The sequence below is a fragment of the Terrapene carolina genome, unplaced genomic scaffold, assembly GCF_002925995.2.
Source record: "Terrapene carolina triunguis isolate 2854851 unplaced genomic scaffold, T_m_triunguis-2.0 Scaffold68, whole genome shotgun sequence".
Lineage (NCBI taxonomy): Eukaryota > Metazoa > Chordata > Testudines > Emydidae > Terrapene > Terrapene triunguis.
In genome coordinates, this window is record NW_020664419.1 from 57,583,130 (window position 1) to 57,602,544 (window position 19,415).

At 42.2% G+C, this 19,415-nt stretch overlaps 1 protein-coding gene across 3 annotated transcripts in view; it reads right to left on the minus strand.

Annotated features, from left to right (window-relative positions):
• GRIP1 (glutamate receptor interacting protein 1) overlaps nucleotides 1-19,415 on the minus strand; it is a 511,398-nt gene that overhangs the window by 98,877 nt on the left and 393,106 nt on the right. For all 3 annotated transcript variants that reach the window (XM_024208047.3, XM_024208049.3, XM_029910842.1), the window contains one exon: nucleotides 18,134-18,279. In XM_024208047.3, the coding sequence (XP_024063815.2) occupies nucleotides 18,134-18,279 (146 nt within the window). The remainder of the gene's footprint in view (nucleotides 1-18,133; nucleotides 18,280-19,415) is intronic.

The window sequence follows — 19,415 nt, forward strand, 5'->3', positions numbered from 1 at the left end:
TAGGAAATGCCAGAATTAAGGCTAGTTTGATTCCCTTGTGCGCATGCAACATGATAGTCGTTAATTGTATGAACACATACCATTTTTCCACATGACTCCTGCCTTGTTTAGTGCACTAGATGGACAGTGCTCATTTAATGAGCAGTTATTCAATATTTTGTGTTATCCTCATTATTCAGTGTGTGGCCTCAGGCCTTATTTACTGCACAGTATCCAACCCTGCTCTGAAGATAGAATTATTAATTTCAACATGGGCATTTCTATGGCGTTTATCACGATAGCATTTGAATGTTTCACAAACATTAATGAATGTATTATTACAATGTCCCTGTGAGGTGAAGAGGGTGGTATTATCCCCATTTTACAGAAGAGGAACTGAGGTACAGAGAGATTAAGGTCAAAAGTATCCACTAATTACGGATGGCCAATTTGAGATGCCTGGGACCTGATTTTTTCAGAGTACAGTAGAACCTCAGAGTTATGAACATCCCGGGAATGGAGGTTGTTCGTAACTCTGAAATGTTTGTAACTCTGAACAAAACATTCTGATTGTTCTTTCAAAAGTTTACAACTGAACATTGACAATACAGCTTTGAAACTTTAGTATGCAGAAGAAAAATGCTGCTTTCCCTTTATTTTTTTAGTAGTTTAGTACTGTACTGTGTTTATTTTTTTGTCTGTCTCTGAGACTGCCTGATTGAGTACTTCCGGTTCCAAATGAGGTGTGTGGTTGACTGCTCAGTTTGTAACTCTGGTGTTCGTAACTCTGAGGTTCTACTGTACTTGCCATTATATAGCACCTTATATATTCAAAACACAGCTCCCATTTATTTCAGTAGCAGCTGAGAGTGCTCAGCACTTCTGTAAATCAGACCTCAGAGTCTCATGCTGGGCACCCAGAAAATGAGGAACACACAATTAGTGACCACCTATGAAAAGTTTGCTTTAAATGTCTGGCCCAGCATCACATAGGAACCCTGTGGCAGAGGCAGGAAAAGAATCCAATTTTCCAGAGCAGCATTCAACTGCCTTAACCATGAGACCATCCTTTCCCTTCCTACACTCCCCTGCCTCATTCACTACAAATCTTTAAACTTCTGCAATAAATGAAGCAAGGGTCTTTCAGACAACAGGGATCCTACACACAACAATCTCCTTCACTACACAATTCTGATTCATCCCCAAAGTGGGACTAGCCTGTGCACTGAAGGAGGCCTAGAAAAAAAAAGTATGTGAGTAGGTCATTAAAGACTATTATAATGCACAGGCACAAGGGAGCTGAATTAAGGTTTGCAACAGCAACCTTAATTCTGGCATTTCCTAACTTTTGCGTGCTTGACTTTCCAACCTTAATAAAATCTATTTAACATCATTTGTCTGTTATTGCCTAGGTTTTGAAAAATGCAAACTGAAGAAAACAGAAGTTCCACCTTCTGGTACTGAAAGGGTCATCAGCAGGGTTGGAAACTTTCGATCCATCACACAAACCTCTGCTACCTGAGCTAATCGAGTAATAAAGAACAGTAGTAAGTTGTCATCCTCTCTGTGGACCAGCACTAGAAGGGAATGAGACACACCCTTTGCCAGTGAATTTCACAGATCTTTGCTGACAGTAGAGGAATTTAGAGGGTCAGAAATAGTAGGCCTGGGTAGTCAATTATTTTTTGTCAAGGTCCAAATTTCGAGAAACATTTTTCACACCACAATAACAATAATGATAATAAGTTAATAAAAAGATTTTGCAGTCCGTTCAAAAGATCTGGTAGTCCGGATTTGGCCCACGGCCCACCTATTGACCACTCCTGTAGTAGATTGTATTACAGTTCGTGTGGGCGTGGGGAGGGGAGTGTTCTCTAGTGGTCATAGTTCCTTCTGCCTGTTCCCACCAAACTTGATTCCTTCTGCTCTATCCTCTCTAATGTATCCCTGTCCCAGTCCTTTCTGTCCCCTACCCTGGCTCCTCATATCCCAATCCTATACTTCTCATCTAGTACCAACACTCAAATTTCTAATCTCAGTCCCAGTCTCATTGCCCACCCAGTCCCAGTCTCCAACCCCCGACTCCTTGTCCATTGTCAGTCTCTCTCCTACATTAGCTCCCAGTTCTCCCCTGCCTGTTTCCCTCCCCAGCTCCCAGTCTCCTTGCCCAGCCAGCCTCACTCTCCCCCTAACTTCTAGTCCCAGTTTCCCTTCCCCACTGCAGCAGCCTCCAGTCTGAGTCTTCCCCCCATAATCCTCAGGCTCATTGTCCTAACCTACTCCTCAATCCTGGCCCGATTCTTGTTCACTCTGCATTTGAATCAGGCAGCTTGCTCCTCCTCACTGCCGGGACCCTGCAGGGGGAACACTGGAAGTACAGGAGAGACAGTCTTTCTACTCTCAGTTCTGGTGCCTGGACCTGGAACTGGCCCAACTCAGAGTAGCAATTACAGTAAAAGTCCTGCTAAGCCCCAGAAATGAGCATGCTCAGTACAGATGGAATCTTCAGGGAATTTAACAGCAAAGCTCTAGACAGCCTCTACTGAGCATATTTGAACTGTGATTTTTCAAAAGCGTATAACTCTGTGAAAATCCACCCACTGAAACAGCATAAGGCACATTCTGACAAATAGGCCATTCCCTTCTAAATCCAGAGTTTCTGCTCCAAAGCATGAGGTGCTAGAGCTTCTCAAAGAAAAGGTTGCTGGTTGGTTTTCTGTTTGTTTCTTTTTTGATATGGGTAGAGAACATATTTTTCTCTAACTTAATTCTTAGAAATTGGTTGAACCATTTTGCCTGAAACTTTCTCAAAAAATCAGTCTGAGGCAAACACTCAATATGGAAAATATCAGCCCAAATGTTTAAAGTTTGAAAAAGTTACAAGCAACTGAAAACAGGGTCTTATCATGGGAAGTGTCAGGCAACCTTAATAATAGGCAGTGCTACAATACTCACCTATAATAAAGAGAATTTATACATTATAATTAAGGCTGCGAGTTTGTCACGGAAGTCACGGATTTTTGCTTTGCAGTTGGCTTTTAATGTAAACAAGGCAGCTGACACCTGGCTACCATTCTCTGACAAACTAAAGAATGACAGAATACACTGCGTGAGACAAACCAGCAACATGAATGCTTCTCTGTGATTTATAACATCAAAGGCAGATATTTGAAATCTGGTCTGTTACATGAAAACCTGAAACTTCATCAAATGAAATTCACAGTATGCCAATGTATCAGTTTCTCAAGTACGCTTTAGGTAAGGGTTTGTGTGGTGTTCTAACTCCACATGAAAACTGGGTGGACTATAAAAGTTGTCTCAAAACTGGCAATTTGATACATCTACATCCTGTTCTCAAATTAGTGCTAATGACCCACAAGAGAAAAATCCTAATTAAGTTATAAGCACAGAATGTTAAAGCACAATATTCTCTTTTCTTGACAAGAAACAAACTGAGTCTTTTAATGTTCCGTTGTGTTTGCGGACACTATTCATACAACATATAGTGTGAGGTGTTTTGGTTTGTTTTTTAAAGTGCACCACAATTAGGTCCTCAGCAATATAGGTCAGGGGTGCGTTCCCCTCCCCCACCCATATTCTTGCCTGACACAGCCAGCAAAAGCTCTAGTGTTGATGCAGTTATACCAGCAAATATGTTCTGTTGATGGTATAGCTGATTTCTTTTGGGAACTAGTTTAAGCTATACTATACCAGCAAAAAAACCAACAACCTCTTTTGCCAATATGGGCTGTGTTCCCACTGGGGGGGTGTGGGGGGGAGGGGGAATTGCTGATATAGTTGTACCAGGATAACTATAATGGCAAACTCTTTCAAATGTAGACGAGACCATACTCTTTGTCCTTTGGGGCCTCATCTAAAGGCCACTGAAGTCAACAGGAGTCTTCCTATTGACTTCAGTGGGCTTAGATCAGGTCCCAATGAATTATAAGGTAACTTCAGGCAAGATAACGGATAGCTGACGTGACAATCAACCAGGCTTGTCTCATCTGAAACACGTCAAAGATTGGAAAACAATATTGAAATATACCCTAATAATCCTTTGTCTTTAGTGATAAACAGGTCAGCCCCTGCTGCTTGTTTCATCCTGTGAATTTCCTTTTTTGTTGACTTCACAATCTCTGCTTTTTCCTATGGCTCAGTATACAAATAGATCTACATTGTGAGGTAGACAATATACCATGTGCACAGGACCGGACAGGAAGATAAACGTCTGTTACCTCCTGCCTAAAAGGAACATGTCCAAGGTGTGTCACCTCTTGGTGATCTGCCTTAACTCCAAGACCTTAAAAATGTAACTCCTTAAATATTATCCGAACATATATTTTGTAATGACTATGATGACCAGTGGGCTACTAGCTCTCAGTAGAGACCTCACATGCCACTCTTTGGTGAACTATCATGCAGATATTTGACCCAGGGGATCCCTGTAAAATCCTATGCACCTCCTATAGCTGCTTTCAGTTGGCACCAAGAGGTCCCTGGGTCACGGTGTGGAAAATCCTAAACTTATGATAGGTTCCTAAGGTTTATATTAACTTACATGTGGGGCTGTTTTAGTTAAGTTTAATCTGAATTTTAAAAATGCATACAGAACACAACTAATCATTGTTTGAATATTCTGTTTATTACATTGTTGAGTCAAGACCTTTGAAGTGCAATTCGAAAGTGGCACTGTACAAGAAGGCATTGTGCAGTTCTATATTAGTGTGTCTCCATGATTTCAAGATCCAATTTGTTCAGCTCACAAGTAAAAAGAGGGTCCCCCTTCCCAACTGTCAAGCCTGCAAACTCAGCCTGGGATCTGAAAGTCAAATCTGAGTGCTTTCCTTACTGAGAATATACAGTTTCCATAGGCCAAATTCTAAAACCTGTGAAACCTCACTGGGTCTGATTCTGATCTCATATCAATTTTATTCCAGAACAGCTTCAATTGAGTTATTCCAGATTTAGGCAAAGTCATTAAAAACATATTTATCTGTAAGCTCCTGCCTAAATTCATCCCTGTTCAGTAGAGCACTTAAGCACCGGCTTAAATACTTTGCCTAATCAGTGCTTAGACTGGTATAATGTAAATCAGAATTTAGCCTATTGTCTCCAAGTTCAGCCTCTCAGTTACACTTAATGATGTTCTAGGCTACGGCCTAAAGGGCTTGCAGGCTGCCCTCCCCTAGGCCAAATCCACCATGCACAGCCCAGCCTTTATGCTCTGCTGATAAAAACTGACAAGAGGACATGTTCAGTTCAAGCTCCCCCCTTCCATACCCATCCCCACAAATATTTTGGGAAGGTTCTAGTAAAATGAGCAATGTTCGCCTTTCCACCAGACACTGAGTGGAATGATTGCTACTGTTATTGACACCACCGCTGTTCCTTCAGGGACAGGCCTGTTTCTCCCACAGCCTCAGGGAAAACAACCCCAGCCCTTTCTAATCTGTTAGTCTTTAAGGTGCCACCGGACTCCTTGTTGTTTTTCTAATATGCAGAAATTCTATTTCATCCTTAGTCCTTGGTCTCCTGGTTTGCTGCAGCATCACTAAGCCAGCTCCAGTGGCTGACATTTTTTAATTGGATTTTTCTGATTATAGAGTTTCTCCTGCACTGAACTGTATGCCATGTTGAGACATTTCTTTAATCTTTGAGATGCTTAATTATCAGCCTGCCTTTGTGACATCATGACATTTTTGCCCTGAATTTAAGCACTTCATCTGCCTTGCTCAATTCTTTTTCAGACTCATATAAACTGAGAGGACTTATTATGCCAATTAGTTTCGTTTTATCCAACTCAATAAGTAACAGATGAGCCATCCTAAAGAATGAACATTTGTTTAATCTTCACTGAGGTTTAGGTATGTGCATATGGTTGGGACTTCAGTCCTCTTTCCTACAGCTCTTCCCACCCCCCTGCCCAGCACATCAGGATAGTTTTCATTCAAGGTGACAAGAAGAAAGTCAAGGAAAGTGTGGGCCCCTTACTGAATGAGGGAGGCAACCTAGTGACAGAGGATGTGGAAAAAGCTAATGTACCCAATGCTTTTTTTGCCTGTCTTCACGAACAAGGTCAGCTCCCAGACTACTGCACTGGGCAGCACAGCATGGGGAGGAGGTGACCAGCCCTCTGTGGAGAAAGAAGTGGTTTGGGACTATTTAGAAAAGCTGGACAAGCACAAGTCCATGGGGCCGGATGCGCTGCATCTGAGCAGGAGCGCCGCCAGCTTTTCTGCTGCCCTAGGTGGCGGAAGGTCCCGCCGCGAAATGCCGCCCCCCACAGAGGCAGCAGAAGGTCCCGCCGCCGAAATACCGCCCCGGTCGCCACCCCCCAAATTGTAGCGCCCTAGGCGACCACCTAGGTTGCCTAATGGGTTGCGCCGGCCCTGCATCCGAGGATGATAAAGGAGTTGGCAGATGTGATTGCAGAGCCATTGGCCATTATCTTTGAAAATTCATGGCGATTGGGGGAGATCCCGGATGACTGGAAAAAGGCTAATGAAGTGCCCATCTTTAAAAAAGGGAAGGAGGAGGATCCAGGGAACTATAGGCCAGTCAGCCTCACCTCAGTCCCTGGAAAAATCATGGAACAGGTCCTCAAGGAATCAATTCTGAAGCACTTAGAGGAGAGGAAAGTGATCAGGAACAGTCAGCATGGATTCACCAAGGGGAAGTCATGCCTGACTAACCTAATTGCCTTCTATGACGAGATGAATGGCTCTGTGGATGAGGGGAAAGCAGTGGATGTGTTATTCCTTGACTTTAGCAAAGCTTTTGATACGGTCTCCCACAGTATTCCTGCCGGCAAGTTAAAGAAGTATGGGCTGGATGAATGGACTATAAGGTGGATAGAAAGCTGGCTAGATCATCGGGCTCAACTGGTAGTGATCAATGGCTCCATGTTTAGTTGGCAGCCGGTATCAAGCAGAGTGCCCCAAGGGTCGGTCCCGGGGCCGGTTTTGTTCAATATCTTCATCAATGATCTGGAGGGTGGCGTGGACTGCACCCTCAGCAAGTTTGCAGATGACACTAAACTGGGAGGAGTGGTAGATACGCTGGAGCGTAGGGATAGGATACAGAGGGACCTAGACAAATTAGAGGATTGGGCCAAAAGAAATCTGATGAGGTTCAACAAGTCCTGCACTTAGGTCAGAAGAATCCCATGCACTGCTACAGACTAGGGACCGAATGGCTAGGCAGCAGTTCTGCAGAAAAGGACCTAGGGGTTACAGTGGACGAGAAGCTGGATATGAGTCAACAGTGTGCCCTTGTTGCCAAGAAGGCTAATGGCATTTTGGGCTGTATAAGTAGGGGCATTGCCAGCAGATCGAGGGACGTGATCATTCCCCTCTATTTGACATTGGTGCAGCCTCATCTGGAGTACTGTGTCCAGTTTTGGGCCCCACACTACAAGAATGATGCAGAAAAATTGGAAAGAGTCCAGTGGAAGGCAACAAAAATGGATAGGGGGCTGGAGCACATGACTTATGAGGAGAGGCTGAGGGAACTGGGGATTGTTTAGTCTGCAGAAGAGAAGAATGAGGGGGGATTTGATAGCTGCTTTCAACTACCTGAAAGGGGGTTCCAAAGAGGATGGATCTAGACTGTTCTCGGTAGTAGCAGTTGACAAAACAAGGAGTAATGGTCTCAAGTTGCAGTGGGGCCGGTTTAGGCTGGATATTAGGAAAAACTTTTTCACTAGGAGGGTGGTGAAGCACTGGAATGGGTTACCTAGGGAGGTGGTGAAATCTCCTTCCTTAGACGTTTTTAAGGTCAGGCTTGACAAAGCCCTGGCTGGGATGATTTAGTTGGGGATTGGTCCTGCTTTGAGCAGAGGGTTGGACTAGATGACCTCCTGAGGTCCCTTCCAATCCAGATATTCTATGATTCTATGACATTTGATTAATCCTTTCCCCACAATTATACTTAATAAAAGATATGGAAAGAGGACATTTTTCTCTAACCAGTAAGGTAAATTCCTTGTAGAAGACATTCCTCAGGCTGGAGGATTGCTCGCATATAGCAGCTGGAAGCAGGCAGCAATTCCATGCCTATTCTAAAAGGCTTAAAAGTTAGCAGATATAATGCTAACACCAACCAAACAGAATGCATGCTCTTCATTTTTAGAGGTGGATGGTTTCATCCAGGTTGGTGGATTTCTACGTATGAGAAAATAAACAGTACAAATATGTCCACACTCTCATATGGGACATCCACCAAATAGGAAGACTGCTGAGAAGTAGGCAAGCAGTGGAACGACAACAACAAAAAATGAGTTGAAATTAACAAACTTGAGATAACTACATACCCATCCATTTTATAGATCCCATACAAAAACTGTGTTAAAATTGAGTTAAGATTGAGAGTGCATATCAGTCTTTTAATATATTACCTGGATGCTGTTGTTATCCCCAAATCAAGCATTATAAACCCAGGAAATTCAGAGTAAAGGTTAAACCGAAGAGAAATCCAAACATCCTAGGGTTTGGAAATGCACAGTTAGGGCACCCAAACAATTTTAACTTTGCCTTGTTGTGATACCATGCAACATCCTATTATTAGGATTAAAGCATTTCAGTCATTGTGGTCCCAGGTTAGATTAAACTGCTTTATAGAGACACATTGGGGTTCCCCCCCTCCACTCATGGCATGACCACAGGACACAGTTAAAGAGTTACACACATATATACAATGGATACCTCAGAGACTTGCGAGATCTGAGAGACACAGGTTGGGCTAGGCTAGGCTTTTCTTCTAGTGCTTTGTACAAGCACTTTTCAAAGACAGACCCAGAACCCTGAATTCAATCTTCATATAAATAGCAGGGTTTGAGTTTTAATTACCATTAGTTACCCTGCCTCAATGTGTGTAGCTGGCAGGTGAAACTAAGTTACACTGCTGCAGAATACTTGAGAGAAAGCAGCATAATAAAAATGGTAGTCTGGCAAAGCCACATTAGCACTGATGTAGCTCTTCAGAGGCCTAGGTGCTGATACCTCAAGGGCCAACTGGTTGTAGGGAGGATAGCAGGTGAGATACTGTGCTCAGAAAAGCTTTTCCCAAGAGTGAAATGAAAATTAAATGAAAATGAGAGAAGTTATCCAAAACCGTTATTTCTTTAGTAATGAGAGAGGCAGAGGGCAGCTGTTTCACAGATAGGGGCAGCTTACACTGCCTGCAACTCATTGAGGGATACAGAAACTTTAATTGGCACCCAAAAAGTCAGACCAGCTCCCTTCAGAGGACATACTATCAGTCCTCCACACAGATAGATGCCCTGCATGAAAAAATGCTACGTACTTTATATTGAATTCTCAAAAAATCAGACAATATTTACATCAGCACTAGATAGTACGGGTTCTAACTTCTTAATGAATCTTTGAAAGCAGATGTCTTCACTTCTCTGTGTCCAAATTAACAGAAAGTATAGCACAGAACAACATTTTTTTATTATAAATGGTTCTCTGAATAGAATGAATCCCTCTTCTCTCTTATTATTTCAGATAATGAAATTTTATTTTTACTTATTCTGTAATAATAAAATTTCATTTCACCTTTATAGTTTTTCTCTCATACAGAACAATGTTCATGAAGTGGCATTTAATGAGCCTTTGGTTTCCAAAGTCCTAGAGAGAAATGTTAATTGGGCCTGTTAGAGTCATTTGTAAGCTATAAGATACCACTGAACTCTTTTTACTTCTCTTCAGGGACAATCATGAAGTTTTGTAAAGAAAAAAAATTCCATAAGTGTAAAAAATAAAGATTTCTCCCCATTTTTCCGTAATCTTCTACTCACAGACATGGATAACAAATTATAACAACAAACAAAAGTAGACAACAAACAAGAAAGCCAAGTGAATTTAGCAGATCCAGTACAACACATGGGGTTTGTAACGCCATCTATTACTAAGGTTGCCTGACACGTCCCACTATAAGACCCTGTTTTCTGTTGTTTATAACTTTGCCAAACTAACCATTAGGGCTGAAATTTTCCATGCCAGATGTCTGCCTCAGGCTATTATTTATTAATTGTCACTTTTGAAAACTTCAGCTAAAACAATTCAGCCATTTCTGAGAACGAGTCTAGGGGAAAATACATTGTTCTGCCCATTTTCAAAAGTTTTGTCAGCCTTTATATTGAAAATCTCTAGCACCCCCATGTCTTTGAGCAGAGACTTGAAATTTGGCAAGGAGTTGCCTTTGTGTCAGGGACGTCTGTTTGGCCATCCTCATGAAAACTGCCTGAATGTGGACAAGTTATAAGTCCTTGAAAAATTGCAATTTGCACATGCCCACTAGAGACTTCTTAGCTTCTAGCACCTAAATTCTCCAAAGATTCTGTCTGCACTGGGGATGTTCCATCCCAATGCTGAGCAAGACTTTCCCTGCAACTGCACCTCTGGGCTGCTGTGGGCCATGCCAGATCCTGATCCTGGCACTTGAACTAAGAGCAGGGAACCTGTCTCCTGTTCTCTCAGGGTCTGCCTACACAGGGATAAAAAACCTGCAGCTGGCCCGCATCTCGTGGGGCTCAGGCTCTAGGGCTGAAAAATTGCTATGTAGATGTTTGGGCTCGGGCTGGAGCCTGAGCTCCGGGACCCTGTGGGGGTGGAAGGTCCCAGAGCTTGGGCTCCAGCCCAAGCCCAAATGTCTACACCACAATTTTTAGCCCCACATCCTGAGTCCCACAAGCCCAAGTCAGCTGACCTTAGTCAGCCATGGCCATGCCACGGGTCTTTTATCCCTGTGTAGCTATACCCTCAATGACACCCCGCCCCCTGCCGGGCTCAGGCAATAAGGAGGAAGCTGCCTGATTTGCATGTGGAGGAGAGAAGAGCCAGACCTTCCAGTGAGAATAGAGGTGGGAGCAGATTTAAACAAGGATCCTTGGGGTGGAGGGAAGACTGGGATTGGAAGCCAGCAGGGAGTGGGAGAGGGAAACCGGGACTGGTAGCTGGGGTGGGTAGGAGACTGGGACTTGCACTGGAACCTGGGGGTGGAGACTGGGAGTTGAGGGGAGAGACTGGGGCTGGTTGGTCAAACAGACTGGGACAAGGAGCCGTGGGTTGAACTCTGAGACTGGATGAAGAACCTGGTGAGAGAGACCGGGACAACAGGCAACCTTAGCAGTGGCATTTCCTAACTTTTATGTGCTTGACTTTGCAAACTTAATAGTGTTCTTTGAATGTAGGGGGAACTTTTTCAGTGTGGAATGATATACCAGGCAGATTAATATTTCAGCTAAGGCTACTATGACAATAACAGTAGTTTTCAGTATAAATTTGACACACATAGCGAGTCTGCCCCTGAAGGGACATATGAGAGATAATGTATTTTAAAGGATCAGATAATTCGCGTTTAGAGTACCGTGGGATCCAGACCTTTTCACAGTGCGGCTATTAGCAGTCTCTTTCAAATGCCAGATCCCTGGCCATCCATCATGCCAAAGTATTTTAATAGACTAAAACTTTATTAACTTTAAGTTGTTAACAAAACAGGGGGGCCAATGCAGAGTATAGGAGCTGCACCGGTCCTTGGCTTCCCCTAGCTCACAGTATCTCGCTGAATTCATAACCTTTGCAAGGGTCCTGGCTCCTCCCATTGCTGCAAAGCTTTGCAGAGTCCCCAGCTCCTTTGGCTTCCCCTTAATCTGTAGAATTTGGGGGCTCTAAAAGTTCCTCAGGACTCCAGATCCTTTGCTTTATGATGCTCTGTGACGCTTAAGAGCAATCCCCAGGATTCCTTTTTCTTCTCCACATCTTGCCCTGCACAGGTTTTTAAAAGTGCTCATCAGATTGTATAGATTACACAACATCTTGGACCATGCAGATGCTAGACAGTGCCTTTTCTGCCAGGTGGGTCCTTAGTAAGTCTTTATAAAGAGTTACTAAATAATAAGGCAGATTTTTGTAATGTGTCCTTTAAAAATTGTCATTGCTCTTTAAGTATTCTATGCACCAAATGTTTTAGCTAAAGTGACCCAGTAGGTAAGACACTTGATAGAATATTTTAAAAAGTGTAATTGTAAAGCATTGGTAACTTTAAAATATTATGAGTAATTGTCTTCAAACTTTCCAGAAAACAAGCACATTAGTACTTTCCCCTGTGTAAAGTTATATAAGGGAGTAACCATCATGTTCATCTCAGAACCTTGGGTGCAGCTCTGGCAAAGCAGCTGCTACTCAGTGGCTCTATAGTCAGAGTGATTTTTAAAGACCTAGAATTCAAAATCAGCTTGGCCAATTTCATTGTCATTTTGCAGGAAACAATTGTTGCTTCCCAGTGTTCAATGAAACTATTGTGACAAACAAATAAGTACTGTGATTGCTAGACAAACAAGTCAAATATGCAAGCCAGGATTAGAATCCTGTTCCTTTAGTTCTAAAAACAAGAATACAGGTCCCTACTACTTTAGCTAAGAGGAAGCCTCTATTACAGAGGTAGATAATAGAAGGATCTTTATGTTCTCTCACAGCTGTAGCCAGCCACCTAATGCTCATTCAGACACTATAACCTAACAATTGATAATATTTTTGTTTATTACAACCTCTTTTCTACAAGGATTCCCTATGCAGGAATTGTCAAGGAGATGTAACAAGGCAGACAGCTTGAAGGGGCAACAATAAGCTAGTTGCACAAAAATGTTAGATAGAGGTCAAAATTCTAAATCATGGTACTATTTTCATGTCCTGAAATATAAGCAGATTGATGAATTTTCTTCGAACTTTTCAGAATTTTTTTCAACGACTTTCACAGTAAATATAGTAATTATAATTATGGGAATCAGATGTTCTTGAAAAGCCTGAAGAGTACCTTCCCTATTCTGCTCATTAAGAAATCTATTAATAAACTTTTATTCCTCCTCTTGGATGGGGACAGTGGGATTCTTAATTTTGAACTTGTGTCAATATCTTGTTTTGTGGCGACAGTCACACTTTTACAGGATTTCTCATCTGTGCCCAAAAGATCTCTGAAATCCAGCTTCTCCTTGAAGAAAACCTGAGCTCCAGATTTGTTTTCTTGGGAAAGAGTAATTTAGTGCTCATCCACTATCTAAAGTAAGCCATTATGAAACTCACTTGGCAAACTACAGTACAATATTTCTAGCTTGAACAATTTGAGGACTTACTTCAATCTAATGCAGTAATTCTCCATGCAGAGATTGTTCTTCTACCCTATACCATTTCCTCCAGAAATAGATACATTCCAGTGCAGGACAAGAAGATTCACTGTAGATATCTCTGGGGAAAAATGTCCCCTGTGTATTATCTCACAAAGCCAATTGACTTGACTCATATGTTTTCCTCTTCCTGAAGAGATTTTTAAATCACTCATTGATAAGAAAGTGCAGTTAATCTCCCATCAATGGCTTAATTTAAGGACTACCATGAAAAATAAAAAAGCCATAAAGCCCATGCAGTTTATACTATCTCTGCAAGATACTAAATTTAGTGTGAGATTTTCATACTAGAAAATCTAGTCCAGACACACATGGACTTGCAGAATTATTTATTTTTCACAAAATCAGAAATATTTGTAATCTCCCCTAAATCTTCTAGGGCATATGAGCAACCATCTTCTTTCATCATCAAAACAGAATGAGACGGTTTTGGGAAAGGAAAGACACCTGGCAGATTGCCATCTCTACTCCTTCAGAACATTTCTATGCTCCGAATTCACTGTAAAGAGAGTTTTCCCTCAAGCTGTCACTGTAGAACACTTTTCTTATCATTTTCAGAGATTAATCTATTATTTCTTATTCTTATTACACTGCTACCTCAATATAACGCCACCCGATATAACACAGTTTCACCAATAACGCGGTAAGATTTTTTGGCTCCCGAGGACAGCGTTATATCAAGGTAGAGGTATATTTCAAAGTCCTCTAGAAACTATATCCTAATGTCCTCCATGAATCAGTCTTTTAAACAAGACACATTTCCAAAGAAGCAGCAACAAGCAGATAGTATCCCTTTCGTGTTGGTAGGTTGACAAGCTTCTTTGCACAACTCAGCAAGGCACTTAAGCATGTGAGTAACTTTAAGCAATGCATAGTCCCATAAAGTTCAATGCAGCTGGAGGGCCTTCAAGAAGAAAGTGACATGGTCTGATCAACAGGCAAGGAATGCTATTACCATTATTGGTATTACACTAGTGCTTAGAGCCCCAACTCAGATCAGGGCCCCATTGTGTTAGGCTACGTGCAGACAGACAGGAAGAGGCAGTCCCTGCCCTATGCTGTTAACAATTTAAACTGACAAAGGGCAGGGTGTGTGTGGGGGGGGGGGGGAAGAGAGGCACAGATAGTATGTTTATACTGCATTGTGTGGAAGTAGAGAAAGAACTGACAGGGATTTGAAGGGGATTTCATATTCTTATGTGAGCAAGAGTCAGGCTAGCTGTAACCCTAATAACGCGAGATTTGTAGAAGCGAGGATTGTGTGAGGCGAGTGGGAAAGAACTGTGTGAGAAGTTGTTGCGACCTTGAGTTAGATAAGTATGGAATGTAGACTATAGTTTAAATTGGTGAGAAAAATAAGATATCAGGATGACCTATGTATAAACAAAATGCAGCTGTTGCCCATTATTGTTTGTAACAAAAGGTATAAATGCTTGCTGTAATTGTCTGGGGAGAGACCTGTTTTGCTCTCTCCCTCCATGCAATTGCTAGAGATAATAAAGTATCTGACTTGCTGCACCCAACCTGAGAGTGAGAACTCTGTTTTTCTCCGGCAATTGTAAACCCAGGTCAATGGGACTCGAGCTTGTGAACTCAGTGTTTCCAAGCCCATGCTTGAGCATCCACACTGCACTGTAAGCCTGGGCTTACAATTGCTGGGTCTGGGTCTCTCAGCCATGCTAACATAGCCATACTGGAGTACACAGACCTTCTGACTCAGCTCTCAGGTTTGAGCTGCATCCACACTGCCAAATGACAGGGGGACTCAGGCTCCGATCTACTTCCCCAGCAGGGTCCTAGGACTCACTTCAGACTGATTTGTGTGTGGATGGAAGAGGGGTTTGGGCTCAAACCTGAGTCAGAGCCTGGGCTTAGTGTGCAGTGTACACAAGCTAGAGAGGTGAAGTGACTCGCCAAAGGTGCAAGTGTAATATAGTAGAACCTCAGAGTTACGAACACCTCGGGATTGGAGGTTGTTCATAACTCTGAAACGTTCGTAACTCTGAACAAAACATTCTGGTTGTTCTTTCAAAAGTTTACAACTGAACACTGACTTAATACAGCTTTGAAACTTTATGAGGCAGAAGAAAAATGCTTATTTTAACCATCTCAATTTAAATGAAACAAGCACAGAAACAGTTTCCTTACCCTGTCAAATCTTTTTTCTTAAACTTTCCCTTTATTTTTTTAGTAGTTTACATTTAACACAGTACTGTTCTGTACAGTATTTGTTTTTTTGTCTCTGCTGCCTGACTGCATACTTCCGGTTCCAAATGAGGTGTGTGGTTGCCGGTCAGTTCATAACTCTGGTGTTTATAACTCTGAGGTTCTAGTGTACTAACTGACAGTGCAATGCCATCCTACTCTGACTGCGAAGTATGTGGTGATGGTGGTGGTGGTGGAGGAGAGGGTGCAGGAGAAGCCAAAGAGCCATCGTTCTATTCACCTCTCGGGGCTGACAAGGCACTCTGCACAGCCAGTATGTGGTCAGGACTCATTGTATTGTGAGCATGGCCAGCTGGAGATGCCTGGAGCCAGGAGAACATTCGGTCTCAGTCCAGTCTTATCCTCTACCACGCCTGTGGAAATTTCAGAGGAAATCCTCTCTGGAGTGGAAGCTGGTCCTGTCCAGTACCCATGGGGGTGGAGAGAGGGCACATCCTCTGAAATGAGGGCCCAGCTGGAGGCTTAGGTCTTGACCCAAAGCCCACTGAAATCAATGGGAGTCTTTCCACTGACTTCAATTAGCTCTGGATAAGGCCCACAGAGCATTCCCGAGTATTTTTAAATGATTATTTTTAGGTGGAGAACAAAATGAATCTGGTTTCAAATGTGATGCCAGATAGCACTGATTCATCCAGACAAGCACCAAAGGTGAAATGGCAGATGCTTGGAAACACCCGATCTCTGAGAGTCCTCTATGGCCTCAACATCATCTGCATTCATGTTTTCTCCAGAGAAGTTCTCCACCCAAATGGCTGAGCTACCATCTCCTTTCTGGCTGTGGGGCCATTATGGATCTCCAGCAGAAACTATCCAAGGCCACCGCTGCTTTGCTAATAGTGTGGGGAGGGAATGAATAAATGAGAGTATATGCTATGTGAAGAAAAATTACTTCCAGAAGCAAGAGAGCTGTTCTAAGATAAACACCTGTCTGAAGTTTTGGTCAAAAAAGCAAACAGCATGTTAGGAATCATTAAAAAGGGGATAGAGAATAAGACGGAGAATATATTATTGCCCTTATATAAATCGATGGTACGCCCTCATCTCGAATACTGCGTACAGATGTGGTCTCCTCATCTCAAAAAAGATATACTGGCACTAGAAAAGGTTCAGAAAAGGGCAACTAAAATGATTAGGGGTTTGGAACGGGTCCCATATGAGGAGAGATTAAAGAGGCTAGGACTCTTCAGCTTGGAAAAGAGGAGACTAAGGGGGGATATGATAGAGGTATATAAAATCGTGAGTGATGTGGAGAAAGTGGATAAGGAAAAGTTATTTACTTATTCCCATAATACAAGAACTAGGGGTCATCAAATGAAATTAATAGGCAGCAGGTTTAAAACAAATAAAAGGAAGTTCTTCTTCACGCAGCGCACAGTCAACTTGTGGAACTCCTTACCTGAGGAGGTTGTGAAGGCTAGGACTATAACAGAGTTTAAAAGAGAACTGGATAAATTCATGGTGGTTAAGTCCATTAATGGCTATTAGCCAGGACGGGTAAGGAATGGTGTCCCTAGCCTCTGTCTGTCAGAGGGTGGAGATGGATGGCAGGAGAGAGATCACTTGATCATTGCCTGTTAGGTTCACTCCCTCTGGGGCACCTGGCATTGGCCACTGTCGGTAGACAGGATACTGGGCTAGATGGACCTTTGGTCTGACCCGGTACGGCCTTTCTTATGTTCTTATGTTTTTATGTTTTATTTCTAAATGTCAATCTTTTCCAAAGTCTGGGCATTTGAATCCAGGCTATGTGGCAAAATTCAAAGAGGTCACTTTCCTGCCAGGCAGGAATCGAACTAGGCAGCTGAGAAGGAATGAATAATGAAAGGCTCCCAAAAAGAGTGGAGATGCTTCAGTTCAACTGATTGCCTTTCCTGCCTATTGCTGCTGTTGATCCTGTGCCTTGTGATGTGCGCAGCATGTTTCAGAATATGCCTTAACCAGCCAGGGACGTAATGGCAGGGGGAGGCCTGGGGCAAGTTTAGTCAAATTTCTCTGTACTATATAAAGGCAGAAAATTGATATATTAGTATTTCTACAGTGTCATAGGTGTGCACAGTGCTGTACAAACATATGCTGATATAAAAAGGCAAGTTCCCCATCATCAAGAGCCTTCAATAGAAGTGATACAAACGAGGGTGATGGAATGTCTCTCCAAAAGCAAATGAAACATCTATTCAAAACTCTGCTGTAAAAAACCATCTACTCTGTCTCACATTCTGGCCATGTTCAGCCCCTCATCAAATATCTTCACTGGATTCGCATTGCATCCTGTATCAAAATTCAAGCTCATTTTGCATCTCACAGTTTATCTCCTTCCTACCTCCTTCTGCTCTCTCACACACCTTCTTTGCCGTTTCAGGATATTGATGGTTGCATGGCTTTTGCCATTGTGTTGGCAGCTACACTGGCAAAATAAAAGAAGGACTCCTGCTACAGCAAGTAAACCTCCCATTTGTGCAATCTGGATAGAAATGCTTACATACCTTTATCTACTTTGTACAAACATAAGGTAGTCACTGAGAGAGTTCCTTTGCTAGGATCCACAGTATGGTGTCACTCTACAAACCATGAAATATCAAGACTCTAAATACTGCTCACCTCTCCATGAACCGAAAAATATTAATGAGAAGGTGCTGATGGGAATATCTGAAGTATAACAAGTCATAATCAATAGCTTATCAGGGATGGATAGTAAAATGTCACTGATGGCTGCCAGAACTAAAGCTCAGCATTTCAACGTACCCATTACTGAGACGTCATATTCTATCAGCAGAGTCGCTTCCTGTCCACACTGTTTCAGAATACTCATGGCTTCAGCATGTGACGTTCCAAGGAGTCGAATTCCATCAACACTCAGCAACCTGTCACCAGGTTTGATTGTGCCCTCTCTGAAGAGAAATTAAAGGAACAGTCCTTATTAATTTAATAGCATGTGGTTTGGAGATAATAGCCACTTATGCAAAGCAATTCACTCACGCCCTTCCTGACATCTATCCCACTTGACTTTACTCTTAACATTTACTTTGACAGTAAAAACGTTCAGGGGCCATTGTGAAAAGGAAATTGCTTTAATCGGAAAATCAGTGATGGGAAAAACTACCCATCACTAAATAATCAAGTCACAGTGGACTGCTATTAGGTATTGGTTTTGTTACAATATATGCGCTCTCTCTCTCTCTCTCTCTCTCTCTCTCACACACACACACTGATGAAAAAGCAGATTGCTAACTGTACGGGATCACCTCCTGATTTACATCCCTCAGCCCATTTGGACAGCTCTCTTCTTCCCCACCTGCTATCTGAAAGAAAATTGGCTAGCAATGCCATCCTCTCTCCAAGGTATATATCATAACATATCCTGAATTATTCTTAACCCAGGTCTCAGAGAAAAGGGCAGGGAGGAAGGAAAACAGAAAAAAAAAAGACAAAGGATCTCTTGAACATTTGTTATCTATTAATTTTAGCCAGAGACAAAATTCCTGAGCAGAAGCCAGAGAACTCAGCATCCTTTAAAGAAACTGCGTTTAGTTCCTTTAATGTTTTAAGGACACCAATGCCATTTCTGAAAATGTAATTGACATATAGAATCACTTATCAAAATAGCTTTTTTCTTCTTTTTTTTACAGACATGAGATTTATATATATGTATATACAAAGAGAGAGAGAGAGAAAATATGCTAATAGGGCCACATCCTAAACTCCTTACTCAGGACTGATTGAGTGGGAGTTAAGCCTGAGAAAGGACTGAGCAATAACTCAGGTCAGGACTGGCTCTAATATTTTCCCAGAAAAAAAATATAATATACATCTAGATCATTTGTTTCTGTAGTGCAAGAGAAATACATTTCAAAATACAGTATGGAATTAAACTGTACATTAAGGTTGCACTGTGCATCAAAAGGTTGTTTGAAAGCTGTGAAGAGCATGCGATAATCCCATCATAGGATTTTTAATTCCTCTCTCTCTCTCTGTGTGTGTATATATATATATATATATATATATATAAAGTGTGTGACAGGCAATT